Source organism: Terrapene carolina, unplaced genomic scaffold (genome assembly GCF_002925995.2).
Source record: "Terrapene carolina triunguis isolate 2854851 unplaced genomic scaffold, T_m_triunguis-2.0 Scaffold96, whole genome shotgun sequence".
In the NCBI taxonomy this organism is placed as follows: Eukaryota; Metazoa; Chordata; order Testudines; family Emydidae; genus Terrapene; species Terrapene triunguis.
In genome coordinates this window covers 11,722,305-11,749,804 of record NW_020664447.1, presented here as the reverse complement: position 1 = coordinate 11,749,804, position 27,500 = coordinate 11,722,305, and the positions used below count along the sequence as shown (strand labels likewise).

Below are 27,500 nucleotides of genomic sequence, written 5' to 3'. Positions count from 1 at the left end.
TTTCACACATGCTTTAAAACAGTCTACACTAAAAATGCTACTCCAAATAAGTAATATAAAAATAAAGATCAAATTAAAACTGGGTCTCTTGAATATAAGGACTGATTTTCCATAGATACTTTATAAAGGCAACATTTTTGCTGATAATTATTTTATCTTTTAACATTGATCTGATACTATCTTCAAAACATAGGATCCTTTTAAGTTAAAAACAATAATCTTCTTAAATCTTTAGGATGGCTTCATTATTCACAACGGTGCTTGATGTAAATATCCAGGATCTATAACACAGAAAATGTGGGTCATAGAGGCTATTTCCTGTTTCATGTCTTGTGATACCAGTGGCAATGAAAAGCACTAACAGAATTGTTTTGTAAACTGTTCCGTATGTTTGTATGTTCATCATCTATTCAGTTTCAAAATCTACTCATCATTGTGTTAAAAGGATTACTAATAGAAGGACATTCAGTAAGATTGTTAGGGAGTAGTGGCTTAGTGGATTAATACACTAAAGAAAAAATCTGGTGCTGGGGGAGGCACAAGAAACCTAGGTTCCAATTCTGGTCTCAGGTACATAGAAGTTTGTTGCTGAGGATGTTACAAAATGAGCTATTGTGTCTGCACATGTATGTGTAGTAATTGATTTTACAAGACATATAGATCAGAATCAAGCCTAAAAACTTATTTTAACATGGTAAATTGAGTGATTAAATCTCTTTGGTATAGCTTTGAAAGTCCACAGAAATGTTTCCTGAATTCACTGCATTGTACAGTAAAATTATTATTAGTTATCAGATACCATTAATTAATTGTGGTTTTGTTACATTGCCCGGTACCATTAGGAAAGATTTGTTTATCAGGAAAGTCCCATAATTTACATTGCCTTGGATATAGGGATGTCCTATTTCTTGCCTTTTCCCCAATAACTTAATCAACATTTAATAACAATCAAATGTAGAGTTTAGCAGATATTGGTCAGATATTTGGCCAAATAACATAACAGGTTTTGATACTAGATTACTAGCTCAAATTCTTGTCCAAGGAAATCAGTTATGAAGTTAAAGTACAATATGTGCATAATTAATGAATGTTTTGTAAGTGCTGTCTAGTAATAAACTTACATAACAAAAGGTATCTATATAAAAGGGTACAATAAAAAGTAGAGCTAATCTGCTTTACTATCTCCTCATCTGATATTATTGCATATGTGAAGACATTTTAAATTGACTGCTTTATTATGTTGAATAAACTCATTGTGATTTGGTATTGAAAGTGGTTGTATGCTCTGAAGTGGCTGCAAAGGATGAAACCATATTTTTATGATTATACTAAGCCAAAACTGTTTCATATTCCTTCAGTGTGTGTTTTAAAGGGAAAACCTTTTTGTTTTATAAGTCTCCTGTCAAAATTATGAAGCTTTAATATGTCAGTGCAGTCTATTCAAATGGAAAGAACCATTTAGATGTATTTTTCTTTAGAGATTCATATTTTCCAGTGCCTTGGCTGTACCCCCTGGGCAAGTCTAGCTATGTTCAAAATATTTAAATAAGGGTGTCTGATAAGGCTGCTTGGCTATTCTGTTTTTATATATGTTTTCTCTTTTTTTCTAAGAGGAAACATTTAAATCATGTTTACAAGAAATAATTACACAGAGACTACCACATATTTTGCTTTATAGGCATACCCCCTAACCCTCCCCCACCCACCAATCTCATAATGTAATGTCAACAGAGTGAATTTTCATGCTATGGGTCAGAACCTACAGCAGTCAAGAGTCTTTGGATGAATAGCAGCAAGCTTCTGGCTTGTAAAATGAAGTGTTCTCTCTTCAAAGCACCCTGCCTCTCTTGGGATGAAAACTTGAGGCAGGTTTTTCTATCTGGCCTCATTCATCTAGTGTAGCCCACTGGATTGTTGGCAGTTCTAAACAGTAAGGGTTTTTAAAGACCTTATTGCTCTAAAGAGACTTATTTGTATTAAGGGTAAAGAGAAGTGAAATGGAAGAAATTCTGAACTAAAGAAATAATTCTTACTAAAACATAAGAATCGCAAAAGTAAATACATTTTAAAAACCTGTAAAAGAAAATACCTGAGGCTTGACGGACAGCTTAATTTCATTAGGAAATAGTTTTCTCTTGCTGATCTTATCTGTAGAAATCTTTTCAGATTGTAAAGCCCAAAAACATCCAGGCAAGTAGTAATACTTTTTTTCCCCTAATTATTCTTGAAAGTTTTGCTTTAATCTGGTACTTTTGAATTATTATCAATTTCCTATCATCATGTTTAACTCAGGATTTTAAAGTAGAATTTTCATATTGAAGTAACACTGAAATCACTTTACCAATCAAGTCTTAAATACAAAATCACTTAAAAAGAAAAGTTACAGTTCTGAATTAGTGTGGCTTGTCCTTTAGTCGTTACCCAGTAGTTCCTCTTTCTGTGCATAATAGTTTTGCTGTACTAGTTTGCCAAAGGGAGTTTAGCATGACTGCTTGATCACCAATGTGATTTTTACACTGAGGATTACATAAACAGTAGTGATGCAAAAATATGACACAGCATGCTTTCAAAACTAAACAGATTGATCGATGTATTGGGGGTTTTAAATTACTCTTCAGTAACTGTTGAAGTCTAAGGTAACACTATAAAAGACCTTGCTCACAGAAGATTTAGACAGTAGACCGTGTACTGATTCCTATTGAGCAGATGAGATGTTAAAATATGAATGACATGACTTCTGTAGCCTCATTTAAGAGATTTAAGAGCTGAAATATATATATATGGTACCTATGTTTATCAACACTGATCTTTAGTAAAGGAAGGAAATTATACAGGTATTTTTCCTATCTTGTGTGACATTTGTCTTAGTTTGATGAATGAAAAGTGAAGAAACCCACTAGTGCATATCTGAAATATTTAGCTCATGAATTGAACTGGTGCAAATATAGACAAAACTGGCAATTCTATTTGGCTGTCTTTGATTATAAATGTACAAAAGTTCAGAAAGCAATAATGCGTTCAATATATCAGTAATACATATTTTTTAAAAGAAACTCAATATTTTCACTTATGTAGCACTTTCATCGCAGTAGTACTTTAAAACATTAAGTAATGAAATAATTTATTTTTCTACTCAGAATAATTCTGCCAGGAAGACTTAGAAAATACTTGTAGCAAAAAAGAACTTGTCCATGCATGCAAAACAAAATAAAATAAGATTAAAAGCTCCAGAAAATTAGTCTGCTTCAAAAACTATTAAATTGTTCCTATCCCTGGAGCTTTACAAATGTGCTAATTGTTGTGTTCTGGTCATGTAAATGTTTCTGCTTAAAGTAAGGATGATTTCCTCCTACTGAAGATCTTGCACTGTTTTGGGGGAAGGGGGTTTGAGGGCTAAATAACATACTGTAATGAATCCTCCTTTTGGGCAGCACATGCTTCAGTTCTGAATGCCCAGAAATGCTTCACAGATGTGCTAGGCTGCCTAGCAATGGGAATTTTCTAATTCTGGCTAGCCTGAAAAAGTAAATAGAACTATTGAGCATAAGGCTGCTCCCAATATAAGACAACAATACCCCCCAGCTAACACTTAAATTTAGCCCCATTAAAAATTCCTCCTTCATAATCAGCAACTTGCAAAACCTATAATACTGGTCTCCAAAAATAGGTTTATACAAGGACATGTATGTGTGTTTTACACTGGCATTTATACAATACAGTTCATACACTGTGTCTCAATGCTTTATAGAGCAATGAACTGCATACATTGGAGGGATTAGGTAGGCAAATACATTGGCCATTATGCTATTAGTAGTAATTCACATATTAATACACTCTCATTTGCTTATGGCTGTACATATGTGTACATGGATATATACATATGGATATATGTGTGCATATATATAATGTGTGTGCTTGTATACATGTATGAAAAGTGGTGAATTTTTATAATGAAAGCTTGGACCAAAAACTGTCAACATACTTAGGCCCTGAAAAAAATCTGTTGAGGCAGTACTGGAACAGTCTATATCTGGGCTATTGCCAAATTTTCAGAACCCCTCCCACTTTCTCCCTCCAAAGAAAGCACCTTTTTCTAAAATTAAACTGCATAGGATCCATGTAAACAAAATATTTGAAATTATATGGAGATCATGTGTGTGTACGAAAGTGATAGCTAGCAGCACTGTTAAAGTTAGGCGTCTGTTGGAATTTCTCTTACAACCCCTGTTTTTCTGAGTTGGTAACTCAGGCATTAAAATTCACTTGAAGCTGAAACTTGGCAATGGAAGTTATCAGTCTTAGAGTGGAGCCTTTTGCAGGGAAAAAATTGTTGAAATCTATCTGGATAGTTTTAGTCATGGACAAAAAGCAGTTTTTTACCAGCTTTATGTGCTATATTTTTGCTCCCCATATAAAATAAAACATTTCATTTTGGTTTTGTAAATGTATTTATGAGAGTTTTCTGTAGTATAGCCAAGTAATACTTAAACTGAGACACAAGATTAATAAGTGACCAGAAACTTCAAAGGTTTGCTTTGGATAAGTCCTCAAATGTTCAGATGCATATCCAACTTATCTGAACTTTTTGCACCTCTCAATAAGCTATTCTTCTTGGGTCTAAATCTTATGTCTTTGGAGGGCTAAGATTTTCTTTCCTTGTCCTTTCTACACTTATAGCTTTGTATGTATGCATATAGATTTGGTGAGGAGGCTGGAGGCTCTTCTCTCAACATCTCCTTTCCATCAGGGAGACCCAAGGTCTTCCTTGCCTTGCAGAGTAATCAGGCCCAGCAACTCTAGCACTGGACTACCTGTTCCTTAATTCAAAATCTACTTATTGTGGGGCCAAGAGTATATTGTGTGTTCCATAGCATATACGATTTGGACTAAACGGCTCTAGGAATACTGACAGGTTTCAGAGTGGTAGCCTGTATCAGCAGAGTGTTAGTCTGTATCAGCAAAAAGAATGAGGAGCACTTCTGGCACCTTAGAGACTAGCAAATTTATTTGAGCATAAGCTTTCGTGGGCTAAAGCCCACTTCATCAGATGCATGCAGTGGAAAATACAGTAGGAAGATATAGCCCACCTTAATTGATTAGTCTCATTAGAGTTGGTATGGCAGCCTCCATTTTTCATGTTCTCTGTATATATCTTCCTACTGTATTTTCCACTGCATGCATCTGATGAAGTGGGCTTTACCCACGAAAGCTTATGCTCAAATAAATGTGTTAGTCTCTAAGGTGCCACAAGTACTCCTCGTTCTTCTAAGAATACTGTAGATGGATCAGAGTTGGAGTCCTGCAACAAAATCAAAGACAGGTACGGGTGTGGAATCCTGAAGAAGAGGATCTGGTGGAGTCACAGAGTTGGTGTGCTCTTTTGGAGAGTCATAGTGAAATCACTACAAGATTGCTGCTGGCATTCACAGAACAGCTTGCTACGGTGGACAGTCGGTACTGGGCTCAGGAAACAAGCACTGAGTGGTGGGATCCCATCGTTATGCATGTATGGGATGACGATCAGTGGCTGCAGAACTTTTGGATGTGCAAAGCCACCTTCCTGGAATTGTGTGTTGAGCTTGCCCCAGCACTGTGGTGCAAGGACACCAGAAAGAGAGCTGCCCGCACTGTGGAAAAGTGAGTGGCAATCATTGTGTGACATCAAGCAACTCCAGACTGCTACCGGTCAGTCACAAATCAGTTTGGGGTTGGAAAAATCAACCAAGTGGGCTTCAGTGATGCAAGTGTGGAGGGTCATTAATCGCCTCTTTCTATGAAGGACTGTGACTCTCAGTAATGTGCAGGAAATAATTGATGGCTTTGAGGCAATGGGACTTCAACATCTCTGCCTGGCCCTCTAGGAGCTTTATCATTCACTTCTGCCCCTGTGTCCTTTCCAGGCTATCCAGCCTGAGTGTTTTGTTGATTGTCTCCCTCCACACTCTTTTTTTTGCTATGCGCTGTATCTGTTGACTGCAGCACTTCATAAAACATATTCTCCTTATTCCTCCTGGGTCGCCGCCTTATCTGATGGAGGCACTCCGCCAGCGTGGAGAAGTGTGTTGTCAAGGGCCCATCTGCAGAAGCCAAAGAAACAATGAACAGAGATGGTATTGTGAGTGTGCTCACAGCTGTGAATCACAAAAGTTACATACACCTCTTTCTCACTGTCCCTTGGCTAGCACATAGGTCAGCACAAGACCCAATTATGGTGAGTTTGCGGGGGTGGGGGGACGGGATGTGTGGCAAGGGGTGGTTTGTGAAGGGGGTTACCCATAAGCGGCTAGGGACCCTATTCTGAATATTGGTGCCCTTTCCACAGGCTAGGGTAATAAAACCTGATATCTCACTCCTAAGGGTAACCCAGGATGCAAGTGTGCATCTCCTGCATGCGTGTGATTTCAGACCGGCTCTGTAGGCCACTTGCCTATGTGCCACACTGGTCCCTTCAGAATCAATTGCCAAGTGGTGCGGCAAAGTTTCCTACAGCGGGGGGAGAAACAAGGCAGCTCTCCCAAGGAACATTTGGGAGAGGATTGCAGAATACCTACGGGAGAGTTTCCTAGAATCTCTATGAAGGATTCCTGGGACATCCCTGTGTACATTACCAAACTTTTCTGCCATGTATCCACAGCATAGATGGACAGGCTCTGTTGTAAATTTCTGCCCCTTATCCCTCCTCTGCCATATAAGAAAGTACATGAGATCTCAGTCTCCTCTCACCATGCAGTATCAAAGCAAAATGAGCACTTACTGGAGCTCCCCTCTCCTCCATTCTGCATGCCTGAGCCGGAGTGCTGGGATTTAGTTGGGGTTGGTCCTGCTTTGAGCAGGGGGTTGGACTAGTTGGCCTCCTGAGGTCTCTTCCAACCCTAATCTTCTATGATTCTATGACTAGCTAGACCCCTCTGGAATGGAAAAGAGGTCCTGATTCACTGCGCAACCGGATGACCCTGCTGTGTGCTCCACATCGTCCTTCAGCTCCACTACCTCGTCCACCATTTCCTCATCGGGGTTGAGTCCGCTGGCCGCTGCATCCAAGTCCCCCTGAAGTATCCATGGGGTTCTTGGTGGTGGAAGTGGGGTTGCCACCGAGGATGGCGTGCAGCTCCTTATAGAAGCAGCATGTCTTCGGTGCTGCACCAGAGCGACAATTGGCCTTCCTTGCCTTCTGGTATTCCTGCCTCAGCTCCTTGATTTTAGCACGGCACTGCTGCATGTCCCTTCCATGCCCCTTCTCCTGCATGTCACCAGCAATCAGCCCATAGGTATCAAAATTCTGATGGCTGGTGCAAACCTGTGACTGCACAGCCTCCTCTCCCCATATACTCAGCAGATCCAACAGCTCTGGTGTGCTCCACCCGGGAGACCATCTGCTGCAGAAAGTCGGCATGGTCAGATGGGAAGATGCTGTATGGTCTGTGCATGCCGAGCAAACAGGAAGAGGATTTTCAAAAATTCCCGGGCCTTTAAATAGGAGAGAGGCGCATACCTGTGCACCTTCAAGGCAGCAGAGTTCAAACTGCTGACCAGAGCAATCATGATGGGCATTGCGGGACACTTCCTGGAGGCCAATTAGGGTGACATAACCAAGTGAGGTATCTACACTGACACTGCGTTGCTCTAACTACATCGCAAAAAGCTCTATGCTGCTCGTCGAGGTGGTTTTATTATGTCAGCATAGCAAGGGAGTTGCATCGGCGGGAGGAACATTTCAATGTATGCACCTCCACTGTTTTGTCACCAAAAGCTGACATTTTGTCGACAAAACTGTGTAGTGTAGACAAGGCCTTAGTCTTTTCACTTCAGGCTAGGGTGACCAGACGTCCTGATTTTATAGGGACAGTCCCGATTTTTGGGTCTTTTTCTTATATAGGCTCCTATTACCCCCCCACCCCCGTCCCGATTTTTCACACTTGCTGTCTGGTCACCCTACTTCAGGCTACCTACTACCCTCCATCCTTCCTTCACTCCCTCTTTTCCCCTCCTCTTTTCCATTTACTTCCCGCACTTCAGTGTGCCTGTTTTTGTCTTTTTGATTAGCTAATCCTCTCCTAACAAAAACTCAATGAAAAAATGTTAAGAAAATTTAAACAAAAAACATGGCTCTAACATGACACTTGCAAACAATGACATTTTTCACTCTGCACGTATGTTATACCTTTCTTCCTTTGCCTGTTTAGATTGTAAGCTCTTCAGGACAGGGACTGAATTTTACTATGTATTCGTACAGTTCCTAGCACAATAAGGCCCTGATCTTTGTTGAAAGACTCCCATTCATTTCAGTAGGTTTTGAATCAGGCCCTAAATGGGTAGCTTGAAGATTCTTCTGGCATGAGGCAATCCCCAACTGGCATAGAACCAGCATAGTCATTTGTGTGCTAGCTATTCCCAGCCCCTCTATATTGTAGGGGAGTGCTTAATTTTTTTAATGAATTCTCTTCAGCCATCTTGCTTCAGGGCTCATGTTCCACAAACACACAAACAATTGGATTTAATTGGTACAAATGGTCTCAGAAAGATTTTCAGAGTTGCCTGAGCCAATATTTGAAGAAATCAACTTTTAAATTGCCACATGGGTATTCACACTTAAATATTTGCATACTCATCCATCTGGTCAGAAAGTAAAAACAATACCATGTGATTTATCTGACTAATCCAACACAGCTTGAATTTAATTGTTAAATGTTTCATATATTAGCTTATCTCTTCCCTAAAGCACATACTCTTGCAAAGCTTTAGTAAAGAGTCAAATATTATAATCAAGACTCATACATTTTACCAAAAAAAGGGATTTTACAAACCTATTATGAAAGAAAATGTTGTCATGAATATTTTTTTAATTTCTATTAAAGGGTTTTTTTTGTGAGGGGAGGTTGTCATTATTTAAACATTCCTCTGCAGTACTGGAAACCTAAACCAGGACTGCAATGTCCTCGTAATGAAAGTGAAAATGGCTTATTTTCATTGTATAGTCTGTGTGAAGCACCACAAATGGTGAAAACTAAATAATTTTTAATCCTTTAATTTCAATAGTCTAAAGTGTTGTTAATTATATAGGTAAATATTTTTTTAAAAAATATTTTCGTATTGACAGTATGCCATTAACAAGATGGACTATGTTATGTAGGTAAAGATCTGACTATCAACTATTCTCAAGGGAAATATTCTCTCTTAAGAGCTGATATTAACAATAATTCATTATGGCTGTTTAGATTATGCTTGTTCTAAAAAAAAAGTTAGTTATTTATATGCTAGAAGTGATGACTTTAACATTAGGTGTGTATAACCATGATTAAATATAGTTCAGTTACAGCTACCTGAATAGTAAAAACTTCATCTACACTACAACTATAACTGAGTCAGGGCACCTGGTTACAACATGATTGCTCCCTGACCTAGTTAAAATAATATTAAAACTTGTAATGTGGACAGGACATAACAGGATCCCAGAATTGAGTTAAAAGCCAGGCCTATTCATGACTTTAGCCCCTTTATACGGGTATGGTTAAGTACTGTCCACACTAATAACTATGTGTAAGTAGGTCAAGAGACAGCTGTGTTGTTACTGGGCCCCAGGGCTAAGCTATAGTTGTAGTCTTGATGGGGCCTGAGTATGATGACATGACTCATAATTAGTGCAGTGTGAGCTTGGAATTTCTTGCGTGATGTTACTCTTTTGTCATTAAAAATAAACTCAGTTCATCATTAGCTGTTAAGTAAGTGTTCTTAATCTGTAGTATTGTCAGTGCTTTACATCTTGTTTAGGGTGATATTATGAGATTTATATGTAAATTGTTGTAAACCTTACTTTTTAACAGTATGTCTAGATCAATGCTATTGTTACTTCTTTATGGACCTTATCCTATATAAATATAATTAAATGCTCCACAATGTACATATGCATTGTAGTCTAAGTACACACTGACAACTTGGCAACAGACATTGTACTGACATAGTATGTTGACTTAAAAAGATCTGTTATGATGTATCTTGTTAATGCATCTTTCTAAAAATCTTTGTAAAACTCTACTAAATCTTGACATTGTAACAACTAAAGAGGAAGGTTGACAGCAGCCTCCATATCAAATCTTTGTCTGAACAAAACTCTGCTGTCCTGGAGAAAATGTAAATCCTCATCTGCATGTATTCTGTGTTAACGCCAGAGTTGCTGATACAGTTTGGCAAAAAAGACCAGTAGGTTCTTTGTTGCACTTGCTAAGAGAGAGAGATGGATTTGGTGATAAGTCAATAAATATAGGTTATTGACTGTGGTAGGAATAATGTGCTCCTGAAATGTGTAGCTGTTATGGATTTTTACCTATTCTTTAGCTACACCAATTAGAAATGCAAAATACAACACATCAGGACATCATGTAAACTTCATTCAGGAGCTCTTCAGTCCATAAACCAATGACATACAATGGCTTTTGGCATACTGCAGCCAAAAGCTGGAATGCTACATGTTTTTCATTTAATTGAAGATATGCCAAATGTTACTGAGTAGCACATCCCCCACTATAAAATATTTCCAAACACATTAGTCAGAGGTATTGTATTGTTGTACTATATATTTTTAAATGTTATAATTAATAATGATTTACAAGATATTGAGCATATTAGAATGATTTCGTCTTGAAATGCATTAAGAGGTGACATGACTGAAGTAATTAAAGCAGTGAGGGTTGTTAAAATATTAAGATTGATAATCTAATTGAGGATGTTGGGCAGACTAGAACTGGGGAGCAAAGGTATAAAATTAGAGGGGCTACATGTAATAGGATGTATTATTTTTACAAAGAGCGGTAAGCAGATGGAATGCAATCCCACTTGGTAGTGGAGTCAAGTAGTATGAATGTGTATAATGAACAATCAGGTGACTGTATGGGATTTAATACATTTAAATGGTATTAATGTTGTGCTTGAAGCAGCCCATTTCTCTTTTGGAGTTCAGGAAGGAATATTTTGCTGAGCATGCACTTTTCTCCAGATTGACTCTGTGTATTGCTGAGTGAGAGGGTTGAGGATTTTTTTCACCTCCTTAGTCACCAAAAGGTTTGTTTTTGAGTTTTGAATTTAAAAAAATTTAAAATGTGTTTAAGTGTATAGGATGCCCCTATGCAGCTCCAAGCATGAAGTGGCCATGACCTGCTTCTCGTGCTGCAGATCTAGAGATCTGTGGTACTTTCTGATCATATATATTTTGCATGCAGTCTTTGCACCTTGCCATTTCAGCTAGCCAATGTGTGCTTCTCACAGAATGTTAATCATGGTTACTCCGCTCCTCTGCTCACCTCTGTTAAGAAATAGCTAGAATATTCATTCTGGATTCATCAGAATGAATATGACACATGGTCAGGGGAAAGTAAGGTAGACACTTCTGTGTATGAGTCATGCTGACCATCTGAGGCAGAAGTGCAGACTTGAAAGTCTTTTATCCATTAAATAATTCTTGAATCTGTGATTTTTAAAAAAAGTACTATGCAAGGTTAATGAGCTGGGGAGCAACGGAAGCCTGTGTGAGAGGCAGAAGTAGTAAGGAACATTGTTCTCTCCCTGGTAAGTCACAAGGCAGAATGTAGAAGTTGGGAAGCCTTATCTCAGTGCTGCTATTAAAGAGGCTAGTGGGCAGGCAAGAGTGCACATGGCAGACTTGAGTAGTCTGCCATTTGGCAGTGTTGCTTTTGGATCCATCCACTCTCCCTTGATGAAAATATCCTTATAAACATTGGCAGGGAAGTGGAAAACACTTATGAAACATAATTTAAAATGGAATTTGAAAGAGAAGAATTGAGGCCATACTATATAAAGGGTGCTGTGTCAGAAACTAGACTTTTTAATAATTAGTAGCTTTCAAAAAATTCAAATTGACAGTGTGCCTTAGAAATTATTGTGTGCTAACTAAACATTAGTGAAACTTCACTGTTCATCTAGGCTTTGATTTTTGATTTATAGCTCCATGTAAATTATATTTACATTGATCTACCTAGTCCTACAAAGAGCCCAATGTTTCCTGTGCCACATCTACCCTGCCTGCAAGTTTGACCTTCCTGTGGTCCTGTGCAGCTCCTTTCTGAGTGGAACTGCAAAAGTGAAACTTATTAAACACTTGGATATGTTTTGTTTTGCAGTCTGCAGTGCAGAATGGGGTTAAAATCCTGGCCTCATTGAAGTCAATGGCAAAACTCACATTAATTTCAGTAAGGTTGAGATTTCACCCCAGAGCATAGTAGCTGGGCTCTTAACCTATAGCCATACCACCACATGCTTAGACCTGATGTGCAGAGTTGGATGTGGTCAATACTTAATGGGGCTCTGCATGGGCTCAGGGGTCTGCCTATACAGAGATCATTGCAGGATCAGGGCCTTGGAGACAATACCTCGAAGGGAATTCCAGGTGGCACAGGAAGGGGTGTTGCTGATTTAGTAGGTTCCCTCTGAGTTGATACAGAACCAATGTCTCATTCATAATATTAGGAGAGGGCTTTACCTCTGGAGATGTCATCTTTCAGATAAGCTGTAAGGTGGAAGTACTGATCACTTGTGCAAATTAAAGATCCATGGAATGTTAGTCCCCGAGTGCCTGCCAAACTCCACGTTGGTCATTGTGCCTCTCTGACATTCTATCATGGTTTGAATTTGAAACAATATTCTTCACATCCTGGTCTCTATCGTTTTGTAATATTCCTGTGCAATTAAATGGTTACCATGCTTCATCTCAGAGGCTAAGGGATTTATGTGACATATAAGATGATTCCTACAGCATTTGTGTGTGTGTACTTTTTAAAAATCCTTCTGTGTGAAAGGCTCTATATAAATATAAAATGTTTATCATTATCCCTATCAATTTGCATTACTCCCCCCCTCTATTGTATTAAATGTGAGCTCCTTCTCTTCACTTTCAAGGTCCTTCTTGGCCTATCCTCACCCTACCTGTCATTTCTCATTCAAGATGTCAAGATGTCAGTTCCTGCCTCTGATCAGCCAATGATGCCAGCCTCCATTGCCCACTACTTAAATTTTCAAACAAGCACCTTCATGCTTTCTCCAGTGTTGTCCCTCATGCTTGGGAGGAACTCCCATAAACATCCACAAAGCTACCTCATTATTGTCCTTCAGATCCCCTCTTAAAATTCCCTTTTTCCATGATGCCTACAAAAAACTTGACAACAATTAGACTGGTATTGTGCTGACACCACTGCCTACCATGCTGACCAATATAATCTCATTGTTTCTTTGTACTCTCCACATCTGTCTGTCTGTAGCCATCTGTTATCTCTTGTCTTATACTTAGAATGTAAGTTCTTTGGGGCAGAGCCTGTCTTTTTGTGTTCATACATTGCCTAGCACAATGGGGTCTTAATCAGTGGGGGTTAGAGCTCCTAAGCGCTAATAATGAGATAACAGAGAAGGGTAGAGGGAAAACATAACAACCCATCGGTGAGAAAGGAGAGGCAGAAGAGGAAACAGGAGATAAGAAGGAAGTACAGTCTAAGAAGAATGGGAAGTAGATATTTCTCAGCCTGTGTTTATAAAATGGTAAGAATTCTTTTTCAAAAAGAGAAAAATTGGAAAGAATTCAATTGTTCTCCTTATCCAGCAGCCAGTGCCCCTCCCTTTCATCCTACTTCACAACACCCAAAACTCTCCACTTGTTTTTTCCCATAACCCAAAATTCCACAGTCCACTGGTGACTGAAAATGATTGTGAGGTGTAGCGAGTCATGGGATTTATTTTTTTTTGGCCAAGTTTTGGGTCATAGACCCAAATAAAGAGAACAACTGTTGGTTTGGTTTGTCGTCTTATTGCCAAAAACTTTAAACTTCAAAATTTTGGGCTATCTTAGTAATAGCCAAATGTAATGGTTAACCAGTACAATAAGTCTGTTAATTTTAATGGAGTAACTTATGGTGAGATAAGAAGAAGAGAATCAAACCCACCACCTTTTGTGTTGAGTTTCAGTGATTTGCATGTTATGCCTGTGAAGCTGGCAGACCATGTGCCAGCTCATGCAAAGCCTCTTAGGCCTCAACTGAACACTGACCAATACATAGCTGGAAACCAGTCCGGTTCACCTGTTAGTATTGTTAAAATAGTGTTTAGACTTTATGAAATGCTTTTGAGTTGCTGCATGCATTAATCTCACTTATAATATCTGTATCCCATGTTATAAGGTAATATTTAAGTGTTTACTTAACCAATCAGGAGAGAAGTATTATCAACTGTGAAATATTAGTTTGCCACTGGAGGTGTTATCTCCTGTCCAACAAAAGAAGGCCTATAGACACTAGGCAAACCAATGTGGAACATCAGAGGACAAAAGACTTTGTTGATTGCTCCGTCCGCACACCCATGAAGAGGAGACATGCATGTGGACTCGTCCCATCAACTTGAACCCTGGGGGAAGGGAATAAAAAAGCCCTGACAAGAAGACACTGTATCTTTATGCTGCTTGGACTCTGAGAGGGCAAGAATTACTAAGCATAAGCAAAAGATCCTCAGTGCTTAGTCTAGGTTAGCCCTGAAGGACATATAGAGCTCTAAGTATCAGAGGGGTAGCCGTATTAGTCAGTATCCACAAAAACAACGAGGAGTCCCATGGCACCCTAAAGACTAACAGATTTATTTGGGCATAAGCTTTCGTGGGTAAAAAACCCACTTCTTCAGATGCATGGAGAAGAAGAAGTGCGTGCATCTGAAGAAGTGGGTTTTTACCCACGAAAGCTTATGCCCAAATAAATCTGTTAGTCTTTAAGGTGCCACCGAACTCCTCGTTGTTTATATAGCGCTCTCTTATTATAGAGTCTTCTATTACCTTTTGAAACCTAAGACTATAACTCATTTGTGTGTATATGTGTTTACCTACTTTAACCTTGTAAATAACTCTTATTTCTTTTTCTTAGTTAATAAATCTTTAGTTAATTTAGTTAATTTATTATAGGATTGGCTACAAGCACTGTCTTTGGTGTAAGATCTAAAAGGCAACTGACCTAGGCTAAGTGACATGTCCTTTGGGATTAGGAATTACCTGAATATTGTTGTGATTTTTGGTGTAACGGACCATCTATCACAAAGACAAGCTTGCCTATGTGGCAAGATAGACTGGAGTACTCAAGGAGACTGTCTGTGACTTCATGGTTAGGCTGTTTTGGTGCCTGAGGAGTTTACACTTGATTCTTGGTTGGTGAAATCTAAGTATAAAATTCACAACCAGTTTGGGATTTGTCCCTTGCTTCTTAACAGTCTGCCCTGAGGTTGGTACTCACACTCTTCAGCCACTCAAGACAGCTTGACAATGTCTTCTCTCTTTATATCAAAATTAATGACTTATATTAAAATTTATAATGGTGATCACAGAGTAATCTGAACAAGAATTACTATTTTTATTTATGTTGTAGTAATGTATTGCTAAAAACTATTTTCTAGCACATATATATGGTTTCTCTGCAGCCCTCAAGTAATTCTGTTAAATGCAGGTGTGTCAAATATTGTCAAACTGCATGATTTCTGAAATATTTTAATGTTTAACTAGCCAGTGAAAATAATTAAATTTTACATACAGTATATATAACTACAGTACATGTTTTTCAAATTTGAAAAAATATTATGAGCCAAGTTTTTAATATTCATACTATAGAGTATCAGATTCATTGGTTGTTTCCATAAAGGAAGTGTTAATATACCATGGTTTGCAGAAAGATGCATCTGGTGGTTAGAGCACATAAATAGAAGTCAGTTATAATTTATTTATTTGAGCCCTCACCAAGATCTCCTGCTTCCATTGGGTTCTGTTCCTAATTTTGCTACTGACTCACTCAATGAGAGAAGGTTGTACTCAGTGTGTTCAGATCGGATATCTGTGTGTTCAATTGTTATATCCACTGTGTGAGTGTGGGCAACTCATTTACGCTACCATTGCTCACTTACGGCCTAATCCTGTGAAATTCTGGGTGTTTTCAATTCCCGCTGTAGTCATTGGTTATTGTAGCAGCAGGGATTCTGGTCTCACTGTGTCTGTTGACTAGTGTTAATATTTCTGTACAGTTCAACACCCTTACCTGAAGCCTAGCTATACTGGCAAATTCTCCTTTGTGTAGACACAGTTTATATCAATTCCGTGAGTAAAACAGTGGCAAAAGCCAGTATAATTGCATCAACACGAGGCCTTTTTCTGGTATAGAAATGTCATTTAAAAAACCATGCCTTTACCAAATGTACTATAACATGGAAAGTTTCTAGTGTAGACCTGTCCTGCATCCTCATATCCCAGCTTTAGGAAGCACACAGCTATTATTCTTCCCATTTTACAAATAAAGTAGCTGAAAGGTCATTTCACACAGAGCTGGGAATAGAAACCTGGTCTGTAAGAAAAGTCTTATGTACTCAGATGTACTGCCTTTCAGAATGAATGTGCCAAAACTGTGTCCTTAGCTATGTTGCCTACAATCACTGCCTTCACTGCTAGGCCACACTCCCCTCCCAGAGCCAGGAGTAGAACCCAAAAATCCTGACACCAGCCATTCCACTGCTGTATCACAAATGGTTATGGCACTGGCAATGTGTGTCATGTTCCCTCTAGGGGTCTGGTCCATATAGATGATAATGGCCTACCATGGCTAATTATTTCCTTAGCCCAGATGAAGGAGGGCTTCATTGTAGTTCTGAAGGTCCTGGGTTTAAACACTGCTGATGACCCATGTGGGTAAAAATAGTATGTGATTTCTTAATTAAAGACTGTATCATAATATATAGACACAAGGGGGCATGATTAATGTAGCATGGGTAATCTTAATTCTGGAATTTCCTAACTTTTGAGCACTTGACTAAAACTTCATAATTTTTTTTAATGTAGGATTTTTTATAACTTTGGCAAACTAACCATTTGGGCTGAAAATTTCCAAGCCTGGTGTCTGCCTCTGGCTGCATTATTTTGGAAAATTTCAGTCAAAACAGTTCAGGCATTTCTGAGAATGAGACTAGGGAAACATATGTTGTTTTGCCCATGTTAAATAATTCTGGTTCTAGTGTCCCCATGCTGTGAAGCTGGGACTTGAAATTTGGCAGGAAGTGGCCTTTGTGTCAGGGATGTGCCACCAAGACATAAGCCTCTGAAAAAATACTGTTCACACATGCTTAGTAGACCCTTCTTTGATTTTAGCAGCTAAATTCCCTGAAGATTCTGTCCACACTGCGCATGCTTCAATTGCAATTCTGGGCTGCTGTGGGCCATACCAGTCCTAGATCTGGGCACATGAACTGAGAGGAGGGAGACTCTCTCTCCTGTGCTCTTAGAGTATGTCTATACAACATCTAGATGCCCAAGGCTGGCCCTGCCAGCTGACTTGGGCTCATGGGACTTGGTCTGAAAAAGATCTGGGTGCTATAGTGGATCAGAAATTGAGTCAACAATGTGATGCAGTTGCAAAAAAGGCTAATATCATTCTAGGGGTGTATTAATAAGAATGTCATGTGTAAGACATGGGAGGAAATTTCCCCACTCTACTCAGCACTGGTGAGGCCTCAGCGGGAGTATTGTGTCCAATTTTGGGTGCTATATTTTAGGAAAGATGTGGACAAATTGAAGAGAGCCTAGAGGAGAGCAACAAAAATGATAAAAAGTTTAGAAAATCTGACCTATAAGAAAGGTTAAGAAAATTGGGCATGTTGAGTCTTGAGAAAAGAAGACTGAGTGGGGACCTGATAAATCTTCAAATACGACAATGGCTGTTCTAAAGAGGATTGTGATTAATTCCTTTCCATGTCTTCTGAAGGTAGGACAAGAATGAATGGGCTTAATCTGCAAGAAGGGAGATTTAGGTTAGGTATTAGGCAAACCTTTCTAATCATACAGGTAGTTAAGCTCTGGAATAGGCTTCCAAGAGAGATTGTAGAATTCCCATCATTGGAGGTTTTTAAGAAGAGGTTGGACAAACACCTGTCAGGGATGGTCTAGGTTTACTTGATCCTGCCTCAGCAAAGGTGGCTGGACTTGATGACTTCTTTAGGTCTGTTCCAGCCCTACGTTTCCATGATTCTATTATTTGAAATAAAAACTTTTTTTTTTTTGGTGCTGCTTTTCTGTTGATTTTCCTACATTTCTGTAAAGAAGAGTCTTCAAAAAAGTCAAGAAGGTACAGAATAAAGGGAAAATTTATATATTTAAAAACTTACAACTTAAATGTAAGAAAAACATAGCTCTGAAAAACAGTGAATATGAATGTACATAAATCCCTGGAGTCTGACAAAATCCACCGACCTCTCTCGTTGCTATCCTGCTGTTGTGAGAACTGTACATTTTAAACAGGATAGTCACACAGGTCAGCCTTTGCCTGCTATTGGATTTTCTCCTTTCATAAGGCCAATTTTATAAATCACTTCCCTACGTATGTAAAAGTTACTCTGTTACCTCTCTTCTGAATGGCTATGACCGGTTTCACTAGTTCACTATCACCCACAAAGTGAGCCAGTAATTCACAAAATAGGCAGAAAAACTACAGCATGGTTTTAGATTGCACCTTGCTTTCCAAACCTTAAGTAATAATGTCAGAGCTAGCACATACATCCTATTTCAAAGAACTCTGAACTAGAGTTAAAACATTTTTATTTAACATAATTAGGAAAGAGAGAACAAATAGTGCCCGGTTTCTTGAACAAGAACTGTGTGACTGTGGACAAACCATGTAATCTCTCTACCTCAGTTTCCTCTTCCGTAAAGTGGATTTAACAGTGCATCATGGGTGGTAGGTAGCATAGACTGGAGAAGGCTGTGCCTCCCCAAACAGCCTGGCATGGCCCTGCCCACGCTCCACCCTCAGGCCCCCTCCTGCTTGCTCCCAGTTCCTTTCCAGCTCTTCCATGGCGGAGAAGCTGCGGCAGGCAGACTGGGGCCGGTACTCACAGGGGCTGGGGCCATGCTGGCCCACCCACCCGCCTGGGGTTGGGGGAACAGGGACCGTGCTGCCCATCCAGCGCTAGGGTTGGTGATGCTCTGGCTGCTCTGCCCGCCTGGTGCTCCAGGGCTGGGGCTGGGGGCATGCAGGGAGCCGGGGGGTGCTCTGGGCTCTGGCAAGGGAGCAGGGGGAGAAGGAGAGGGGAAGGAGCAGGGCCTTGGGCGTGGGGAGAGGCCAGGGGCTAGCCTGCTGGGTGTACTACCTCACATTAGTGTATAAATCTCTAAGAACCACAGATGGAATATGCCATAGAAATACAAAGTATTATTATTAAGATTTGGCAACAGAGTAAGTAGATAGACAAGCCTTTAGCTTCTCGTGTTATGTTATAATCAGTATGACATCTATATCCGTCATCAATGATATATTGCTTATTGCCTTTAAAGTCAGTAACAAGACATAATTTGTTCGTGTAGAATATTTGAGAGAATAAATATAGTAATATTTGTATTGTAATGAGATATCAATTATAGGGCTCAATCTTGCTGTTAATACTGAAGCAAAATTGCCATTTACTTTAAGGAATGATGGATCAGGCTCACAGTTATATAGTTAGATAAATTTTATAAACTTGGATTTTCACCTCAGAAATGTTTATGAGGAAAATCTAATCCAGTTTGCAAAAAAAACCCAACCAACCAACCAATGTTTTGCAAAGATATCATCTGAAACATATCTATCTGGATACCAGTTTGAAAAATGGTTGTAACAAGTATTGGATATGTGAGAGTAAATATTGCTCAGCAAAGAATAGGAGTGCATTTTGAAATATGCTTTCTAAAGCAAATTTAATTACAATTGTTCTGTTCTCTCTTTCTCTTTCTCTCCCCCACTCTCTCCTGAAAATCTCCTGCCATAGCGACTGCATTTGCCTCCAGACTTGTCAGACACAGTGAGCCGCTCAAGCAAACAGGATCTGGCAGAATCCACCAAACTGCTGAGCTCAGGATGTGGTGCTATGGCCATAGGCAAGAAGCACCTGGACTTCTAGTGATTTCTACTTAGCAGTTCACTCAGATTTATATGACACTCTAATTATGACTGTTAATGACTTATGAAAATATTTTTCTTAATGATTTGACCCAGCAGTCCTTAAAAATACACATTGTAAAATGGTGCCTCGTTTTCTCATCCTGATTTCTTTGAAGACATTTGTTGTTTGTTTGCTTTTTTACAGAACATCTGCAACACAGGTTTTGTTACATTAAAAAAAACGCTGCATTGCACTGCTATTCTGGAAATGTACAATATTTTGTTCTTCTCATAAAAAATCAAAATTATTTTTATTTTTAAAGTTCAAGATGCTTTACGAAACAATACCAAATGTGTTGTTTTTCACAAGCTAAATGTGTCTGTTTAACATGGTTGTTTATAAATGTAAAATATAAATTAGACAGTATTGTGAACATTAGTAAATGAGATTAAGGAATTCATTATCACATTTTATTTTAAAGCCAAATTTAACAATTATTATTGTTTGAAAAAATAATTTTGTACATCTGAAAATATCATTATTGTCAAAATCAACAGTAGATATGATGTTATTTTACAGAGTACATAAACAATGCATTTAAAAATGTATTGCAGTATTTCATGTGTGTTCTACTGTGTCAATAATTAAAATGATAAAGAAAGAATTTTTCCATAGTAAGAATATATTATAGATAATTAGTTTGCCTTATGGGTTAATAAATGTATTAAAATGCACTTGAGTGGAATTTACTAAACATTGAAAAAAGAATTGATTTCCTTGTGTAGTTCAAAACAGTAATCCTAAACAATTGAAGTCAGCACTATGAAATTATGTCAACAGACATAATTCAAGATTGAAATTCAAACTGACAGCTACATTAATGCTAGAAAACCAGAAGAGTGCATTGGAGCTTGGGGAAGAGTATCACAGAATGATGGTCTAAAACAGAACAGAAAATAAAACTAATTCAGGTTTCCATACCATCATGTACACTATTTGTGAACTTATGAATATTTTGTGTGCATGTGTGTATATATATCCAAATGGAAAACTATTAAATATATTTTTAAACATCTCCTGTATATTACTTTGTATCTGGCACACTAGGCAGTGCTGATCTGTAAATTAAATTGAATTTTGAAAACATAAGGTAATCTAAAATCTGGTTTGGAAGTTCCATGGAGGACAATATGCCCCCTTTCAAAATGGAAGTCTGCTTCATAAGAAATAATACAAAACAATCTCTATAATGGAATATAATATGGCTAGAGTGAAATTGACTTTCCAAATAGCATTTTAATACAATATAATAATGTTAATGTCTTTTGACGAGGTTCCAACTGAAAAGTTGATTAAACGGTTTGCTTTTCTTATACAATCCAGGTTTTACTTTATTTGTTCTTGACAACACTGTGTGTAAAACAAAGACATAGCTTTTAAAACTGTCTAACTAATATGATGAATGTCAATCACTTAAAAAACTCCACTGTAGCATAAACACATACTGTATACAGCTTTTATTCTGAATTAGAATAATTGAATCCATGACAGTGATTTGCCAGGATGTCAAATCTATCCATCATATCCTGTCACTACCAGTTTATTTTTTGTGATCAAAATCAAAAAGACTACTATTTTGTCATCAGCTATTTCATTTGTGGTAACAATCAGGATTTCTTTTCTCTCGCTTTTTTTTAAGATAGGCCCATTTTATTTTTTTATTTCTAAAAACACAAATCCTTTTTAATCAAAGTTTCAGAATGGATCTGTCAGTTTCATAAAGCTAAAAGACACCTACATTTTTATACCAATATACTTAAATCACCATTGATTTCAAAAACATCATTTGTCCTTTTGCATTATATGTAACATTAAGCAAAAATTCTCATCAAATGCTTAGTTGTACCTTTAGAAAGTATTAATTAGTTTAAATATTTGAATTCAGATAATTTAAACAAAATTAACATTACATATTCGATTATGAATTTTTTACATAAGTATTGTAACAGAAAACATATATGGTATAGCCATCTGAAATGTGAAGTCATCGGGTATGTAAATGGCTTGTGAATATACTTAATAGGTCATTGACTTAACACACAGGCAGAAAATGTCACTAAAATTCACAGCCAATTTCTAGTTAACATATGACTTGAAAATAGATGATAAATACTGTATGTATATATATAAATGTAATATTTATGACATCAATTTTGAGTGCTAAAATAGGTTAGCATAGAAACTAAAAAAGTATTTGGAATAATAAAAGTAAAAGGGAAATTCGCCTGCAAAACTAGATTAAAATGTTTTTTTGTTTGTTTGTTTTTCTGATTCACTGAACATGCTGTGTGAAATAAGTTTTACAGTATACATATGTATAGTGTTCACCTAAGGCAAAAACATGTAGTAAAATTTCTCCTCTCTTTTCTTCCAAAATATTGTATCAGTTACAATAATATATGTCAGTGACTTGGCTTACCCAGTAAAACAATGTTACTATTTGATAGTGTGTATGATGTAGCATTCCATTGGATCCACAAATAGACTTCTTATCTCTCATTTTTGTTTGCAGTAATGGATAAAAATATTTAGCCATAACATTAAACTCTCCATGAAATTTCTCCATACTCACTTTTATGTGTCTAGTATATGACCCTCCAAACCTTGTATACAAACATTCCGCTAGATTGTGCTTCTCTTTATTTGCCGATAAATATTTTTACTACAGGAGGCATATCAGGTTCTTGACCTGAAGGACTCTGTTTCTTCACAGACTGTCATAATTCATTGCTGACTCCACTATGCACACCTCCTCTAGATCCTTAGCGTTGATTTGGCTGGGACGTCTTTATGAGAATGAAAGTGATTCACACTTCCGTTTAGATAGGTATTTTCCTTTCCTGAACAGCTGTTATGGATTGTAGAGTTTAGTGTTTTGTTTTCAGGTTATTTTTAAGAAAAATAAAAAATTGAGCCACTTACTTTTCAGTGGGCTTCAAGCTGAAGCCACCGTACTTCTTGCATTGAGGCTGATATTAGGTATATAACATATCAGCATAGAGACAATAGAGTCTCTCTCCTGAATGCATTCCCAATTCAAACTTACCACCAGATCTTTACACAATTATGACAAACAGTGAAGAAAGCAGTAATGAAATTTAAAGTGTTGACTCTTTAATATGTCAAATAAGGATTCTTTATATAATTTATGTTGTGCTGAAGCTATCAAAATATAGGTATTTGGAATGTGAGGAGAATATGATGATAGATTAAACTATAGCTTTTTAAAAATGTACTTGTAAAGAAATTTGTAAAGCAACTTTGAAGATGCAGCTTGATTCAATTTTATGTAACAATAGCTATTATCACCGGAAAATGGGCATTAAACTACTTCAGATTTGATACGTGATAACACACAAACCAACAAGGTTCCACCTTAAAATTTAATTTAAAATAACGGTTATTCCAAACACAACCTTGGGAAAACTGCAAAGGTATAAATTTTAAATATCCTGATCATTCCCGTATTGAAAACTGGTCTGTTACCATGGAGCAAAACCAGAGTAAGCCAGCCTGAAGGCTTTGTATTGCTTGAAGTTTCATAGGCTTAGTCTTAGACCAGAAGAAAGTCTGAGATTAATCAAACAAGCTGGTTTTGAATTATGAGATTTAGGGAAACAAGGAGCTTTTCTCTTTTTTAAAATTGTCCACTCACAATTTAAAAACAGAGTGGCCAAAAAGCTTCAAGCTTGTTTTAGGTATTTGACCTCAATGAGATTGAGCTCTTTGGCTTTGCTTTACATTTCTGTAGTTCTTGGCCCTGAACTTGCTTTTGCATATGCTAATTTAAATACTTTAAATCAATGCATTTAAATCAATGCACAGGTGTAATGCTAGCAGATCCTGCTATGAGATCAGGGCCCCTATTTTAATGGGCTACTCTGCAATCCTTGCTCAAACAAAACATCCATTGAAGGCATTGATCCTGTATCTCGCCTTACTTACACTGCTGTAACTCAGGAATAATTGAGTTAGTCTGGTGTAAAACCAATATAAGAGAGAAAAATCAGGCCCAATAGGAGATTTGCTCAAGCAATGACTGCCAAATTTGGCCTTAACTTATTTAATGGAATGTTGTCAAGTTAAATTCAGCCCAAATTAAAACAAGGACATGCTTTTCTAAAACCTGAAACAGGACAGTTTCCAAAATGTAAAACAAATTCTGAAAAAAGGGGTTTTAAAAACACCAACATTCCTCTGCAGTGTTTGAAACACAAACATTGCAGAATTAAAAATGTGAAGCAGATTTCACTGATTTTAATTGTCCAAGCAGAGAGGAAAGCAAAAAGTAAACATTTAGCACAAAACCTGACAAAGAGTGATTTTTAAAATGTTCACTTGTTAGAAGCTAGGTATTAATTGTAACATGCACAACGAAATTTGTTTGCAGTATTTGGTTTCTGTGCCAGCCAGATCCCTTTAATTTTTCCATGTATCACTTCTTTGAGGTATCGTTAAATCTGTTCACAGAACTTTTCAGCTTCAACACAGGACAGGCGAGGGAGCATGTAAGTTGCATGAGAGAAGTTGTCAGGAGTCAAGGAATTTGCAAACTCTGCTGGTGCAGCTGGCGGAGCTCACATGTCCCAAGGGAGGAAAAACAACAGTTCATAACCCTTACAATTTTTAACTGCTAGAATTTACGTGAAGCCTGTTGGGTGCCTGGAAGCAATTGCAACCTCTGCTGGGGGATTTAATGCAAGCTACAGTTCCTGCCAGGCACCTGAAAAAACGAACCTTTGCTGGGGCTCTCAGAAAACCTCTGTTCAATACTTGACCCAGATGCAATGCAGCTTCTGAGGCCAGTGTCCAGTGAGTGGGGTGTCTGGGCTTCACACTAGGACCCATGTACACTAGCCAAAACTATGTGAGCTGCCTTTGTGTGAGCCAGGTGACTTTCCTGCTAATACTCAAGTGAGTAAGAAACTCGAAGCTAAACTCTAGCATCTTTCCTATAGGAACAAGATACCTACACTTCTAAATGAAAAACAAACCCACAAAATTTAGGTCCCAATTTTGAAATGTGTGTGTGTGTGGGCCCAGACACCTGTGTCAAGTCCTATTGAAGTCAGTGGAGCGCCTGACAGATGCAGGGGTCTACCCACATGGATCAGGCTGAATGAAGGCCTTAGACTGTAAATTCTTCTGGCAAGGTCTGTTTCTCCATATGTGTTTGAGCAGTGCCTAGTACAATGGGGGTCCAGTCCTGAGTGGGCCTCTGGGAATTTCTGCAATAGAAATAAACAAATAGACAACAAGAAAAAAAATAAACCTTGAAAGTTCAAGAAAATAAAATAATTAATTGGGAAAAAGTAGTTCAGTTAAGCATTCAGGTTGGAGCAATTCTGCTGTGCTTTCCTACTCTGCTACCTCATATTATTACCTCATTGCACACCTGCCCACGTGAGCCATGACCTCCACTTCTATAAGAAAAATCCCCACCATGGAGGTCATATATTTGTGATTAAAAACCATAGCTACTGAATTAGGAACAGGTTTGCAGGCTTCTGTTCGTTAACCAAGCAGGTTGCTTGTTGATGAGGAGTCCTTTAAAAGCACTCTGTCCACTTCCTTTGGCCCAGCAATCAGAAACTCACAAGGTATGAAACATCCCTTCCTGCCAGGCCACTTTTCTGAAAAAAGGGCCATCACCAGGAGAAGTCTCAGAAATGCCAATTGTCATGAAAATCTTTCTTTCCAGATTGCCTGGCTGAGCAAAATGCAGTTTTCTTTTTAAGAAAGGGACAAGTGAAAGGCAGTGCTATGACCTTGTGTGCCTGAATTAGCACTAACACGGCTGGCGATGGAGCAGAAGTGCCTCTTTAGCTGCACTTGGAGCAGTACTTGACTCCTGTTGGTGTTAAGGGCAAGTGGAAGTGAACTGGCAAAATAAATAAGGCATTTTTAAGTGTTTCCATTGAATTTTATACTACCATGAAAATGCAGAGAGAAGTTTAGCTTTAAAATAAAGCTAGGCTTGTGGCTGTTGGAGAAAATTAAATAGTACATTTTATTCAATTATAATAATGTATGATAAATCAATCAGAATAAAATATCCCGAGAGCTCTGACTACTAGGAGAGGGCATAGATATAAGAACTAACCAAGTTCTTTATCAGTCCTAGTCTGTTGTTTGCAACAATACAGTTCTGCCTCCTGAAAAATGTACTTCATAGCACACTGATTGGATTAAACCAATCCGAAATCATCCAGCATTGTTTTGCTAGCCGTCTACCTGTAAATAAATAAATTACGGTTAAAAATTAATGGCGGAATTCCCTTCCCAACCTGCACCTCCACCGTGGGTTTTACAATCCGGATTGCAACATGACTCTTCCTGGCTCATTTAAATAGATGCCATTTGACTCGTGTGCCCCTTTTAGAAACAATTAAAAGCAGCAGCTCAGCAGTGTGATTCAGAAGCGATTCCCTTATGTATATAATCTGTAAAGGGCACTGACCTGAAAGATATACACCCTATTTATTAAAATGTTTCGGTTATTGTGCTTATCACTTGTAGATGGCAATATCATAGCTAGAACAGAATATTTGAAATACAAAATACAGTATTAATAAGCCAGTGTTCACATGCGGATTCCTGTTGAGCCTGTAACTGGGAAATGGCATGGGAGCTGTCCGGATGGTCTGATAAATGAAGTGTAAGGTGGCCTAACGAAATATGGGGGAGGTTAAGCCAATGCACAGAAAAGGCATACTTCTATTAGAATCAATGGCTAAACTCTCAGTCATTTCAATGGGAACTGGATCAGGCTAACAGAAATATCTGAGTGACACTGAGTGATGCTTTATATTAGATTTCAATCTTCTTGGCTAATACATCCGTAGAAGGGTAAAGTGAAATTTTGGCTTCATTAAGGATAATGAAAATTATCATTAGATGCTCTTCAGAGCACACTGAAGATTTTAATTTATGCACTATTTGTCAGTTCCTTTTTCCTATTGGTTCCTGGTAAAGAAGCACATAGTTCTCACATTCTCTCTCACTGTCTGTCACTCTCTCTCTCTCTGAAATACTGGGAAAGCTTTCTGTGCCCAGTTAGATACTTGGGTTGCTTTGAGGTCTAGCCTGCCCTTGAGCAAGTAACCAGGAACTGGCATTAGTGCTCACACATTCTGAGAGGTTGTATTCACTCCCCCACCCACCTTAGGGAAGAGGGTCTTGACAGGACTCTAGACACATGTCCTCTAGTGCACTCCACAGCAACGCTATAACTCATAATGTCTCCTGGCACAGAGCGTAGGAGCCCTTCCAGGCAAGCAGTGCTCAGGGACCAACTGTCCTAACTTCTCCCTAATGTGCAGCAGCCAGGGACTTTCCCCAGTGCCCTCCCCGCCAACTACAGGCACAGGAAAACCAGCCAGTGAGCCAGAAATGTTGCCTCCGTGCTATAGTTAACCAAACTCTCACTCCAATAAGTGCCCCATTTTGAGAGAGAGAGAGAGAGAGAGAGTGTGTGTGTGTGTGTGTGTGTGTGTGTGTGTGTGTGTGTGTGTGTG

General features: G+C 38.3%; 1 protein-coding gene across 1 annotated transcript in view; it reads left to right on the top strand.

Annotated features, from left to right (window-relative positions):
* The window catches only part of ELP4 (elongator acetyltransferase complex subunit 4), a 263,164-nt gene extending 240,675 nt beyond the window's left edge, over positions 1–22,489 (top strand). The window contains exon 10 of the mRNA XM_024194948.3: positions 19,810–22,489. Coding sequence (XP_024050716.1) covers positions 19,810–19,941 — 132 coding nt within the window. The 3' untranslated portion in view covers positions 19,942–22,489. The remainder of the gene's footprint in view (positions 1–19,809) is intronic.
* Positions 22,490–27,500: the final 5,011 nt, after the last annotated feature.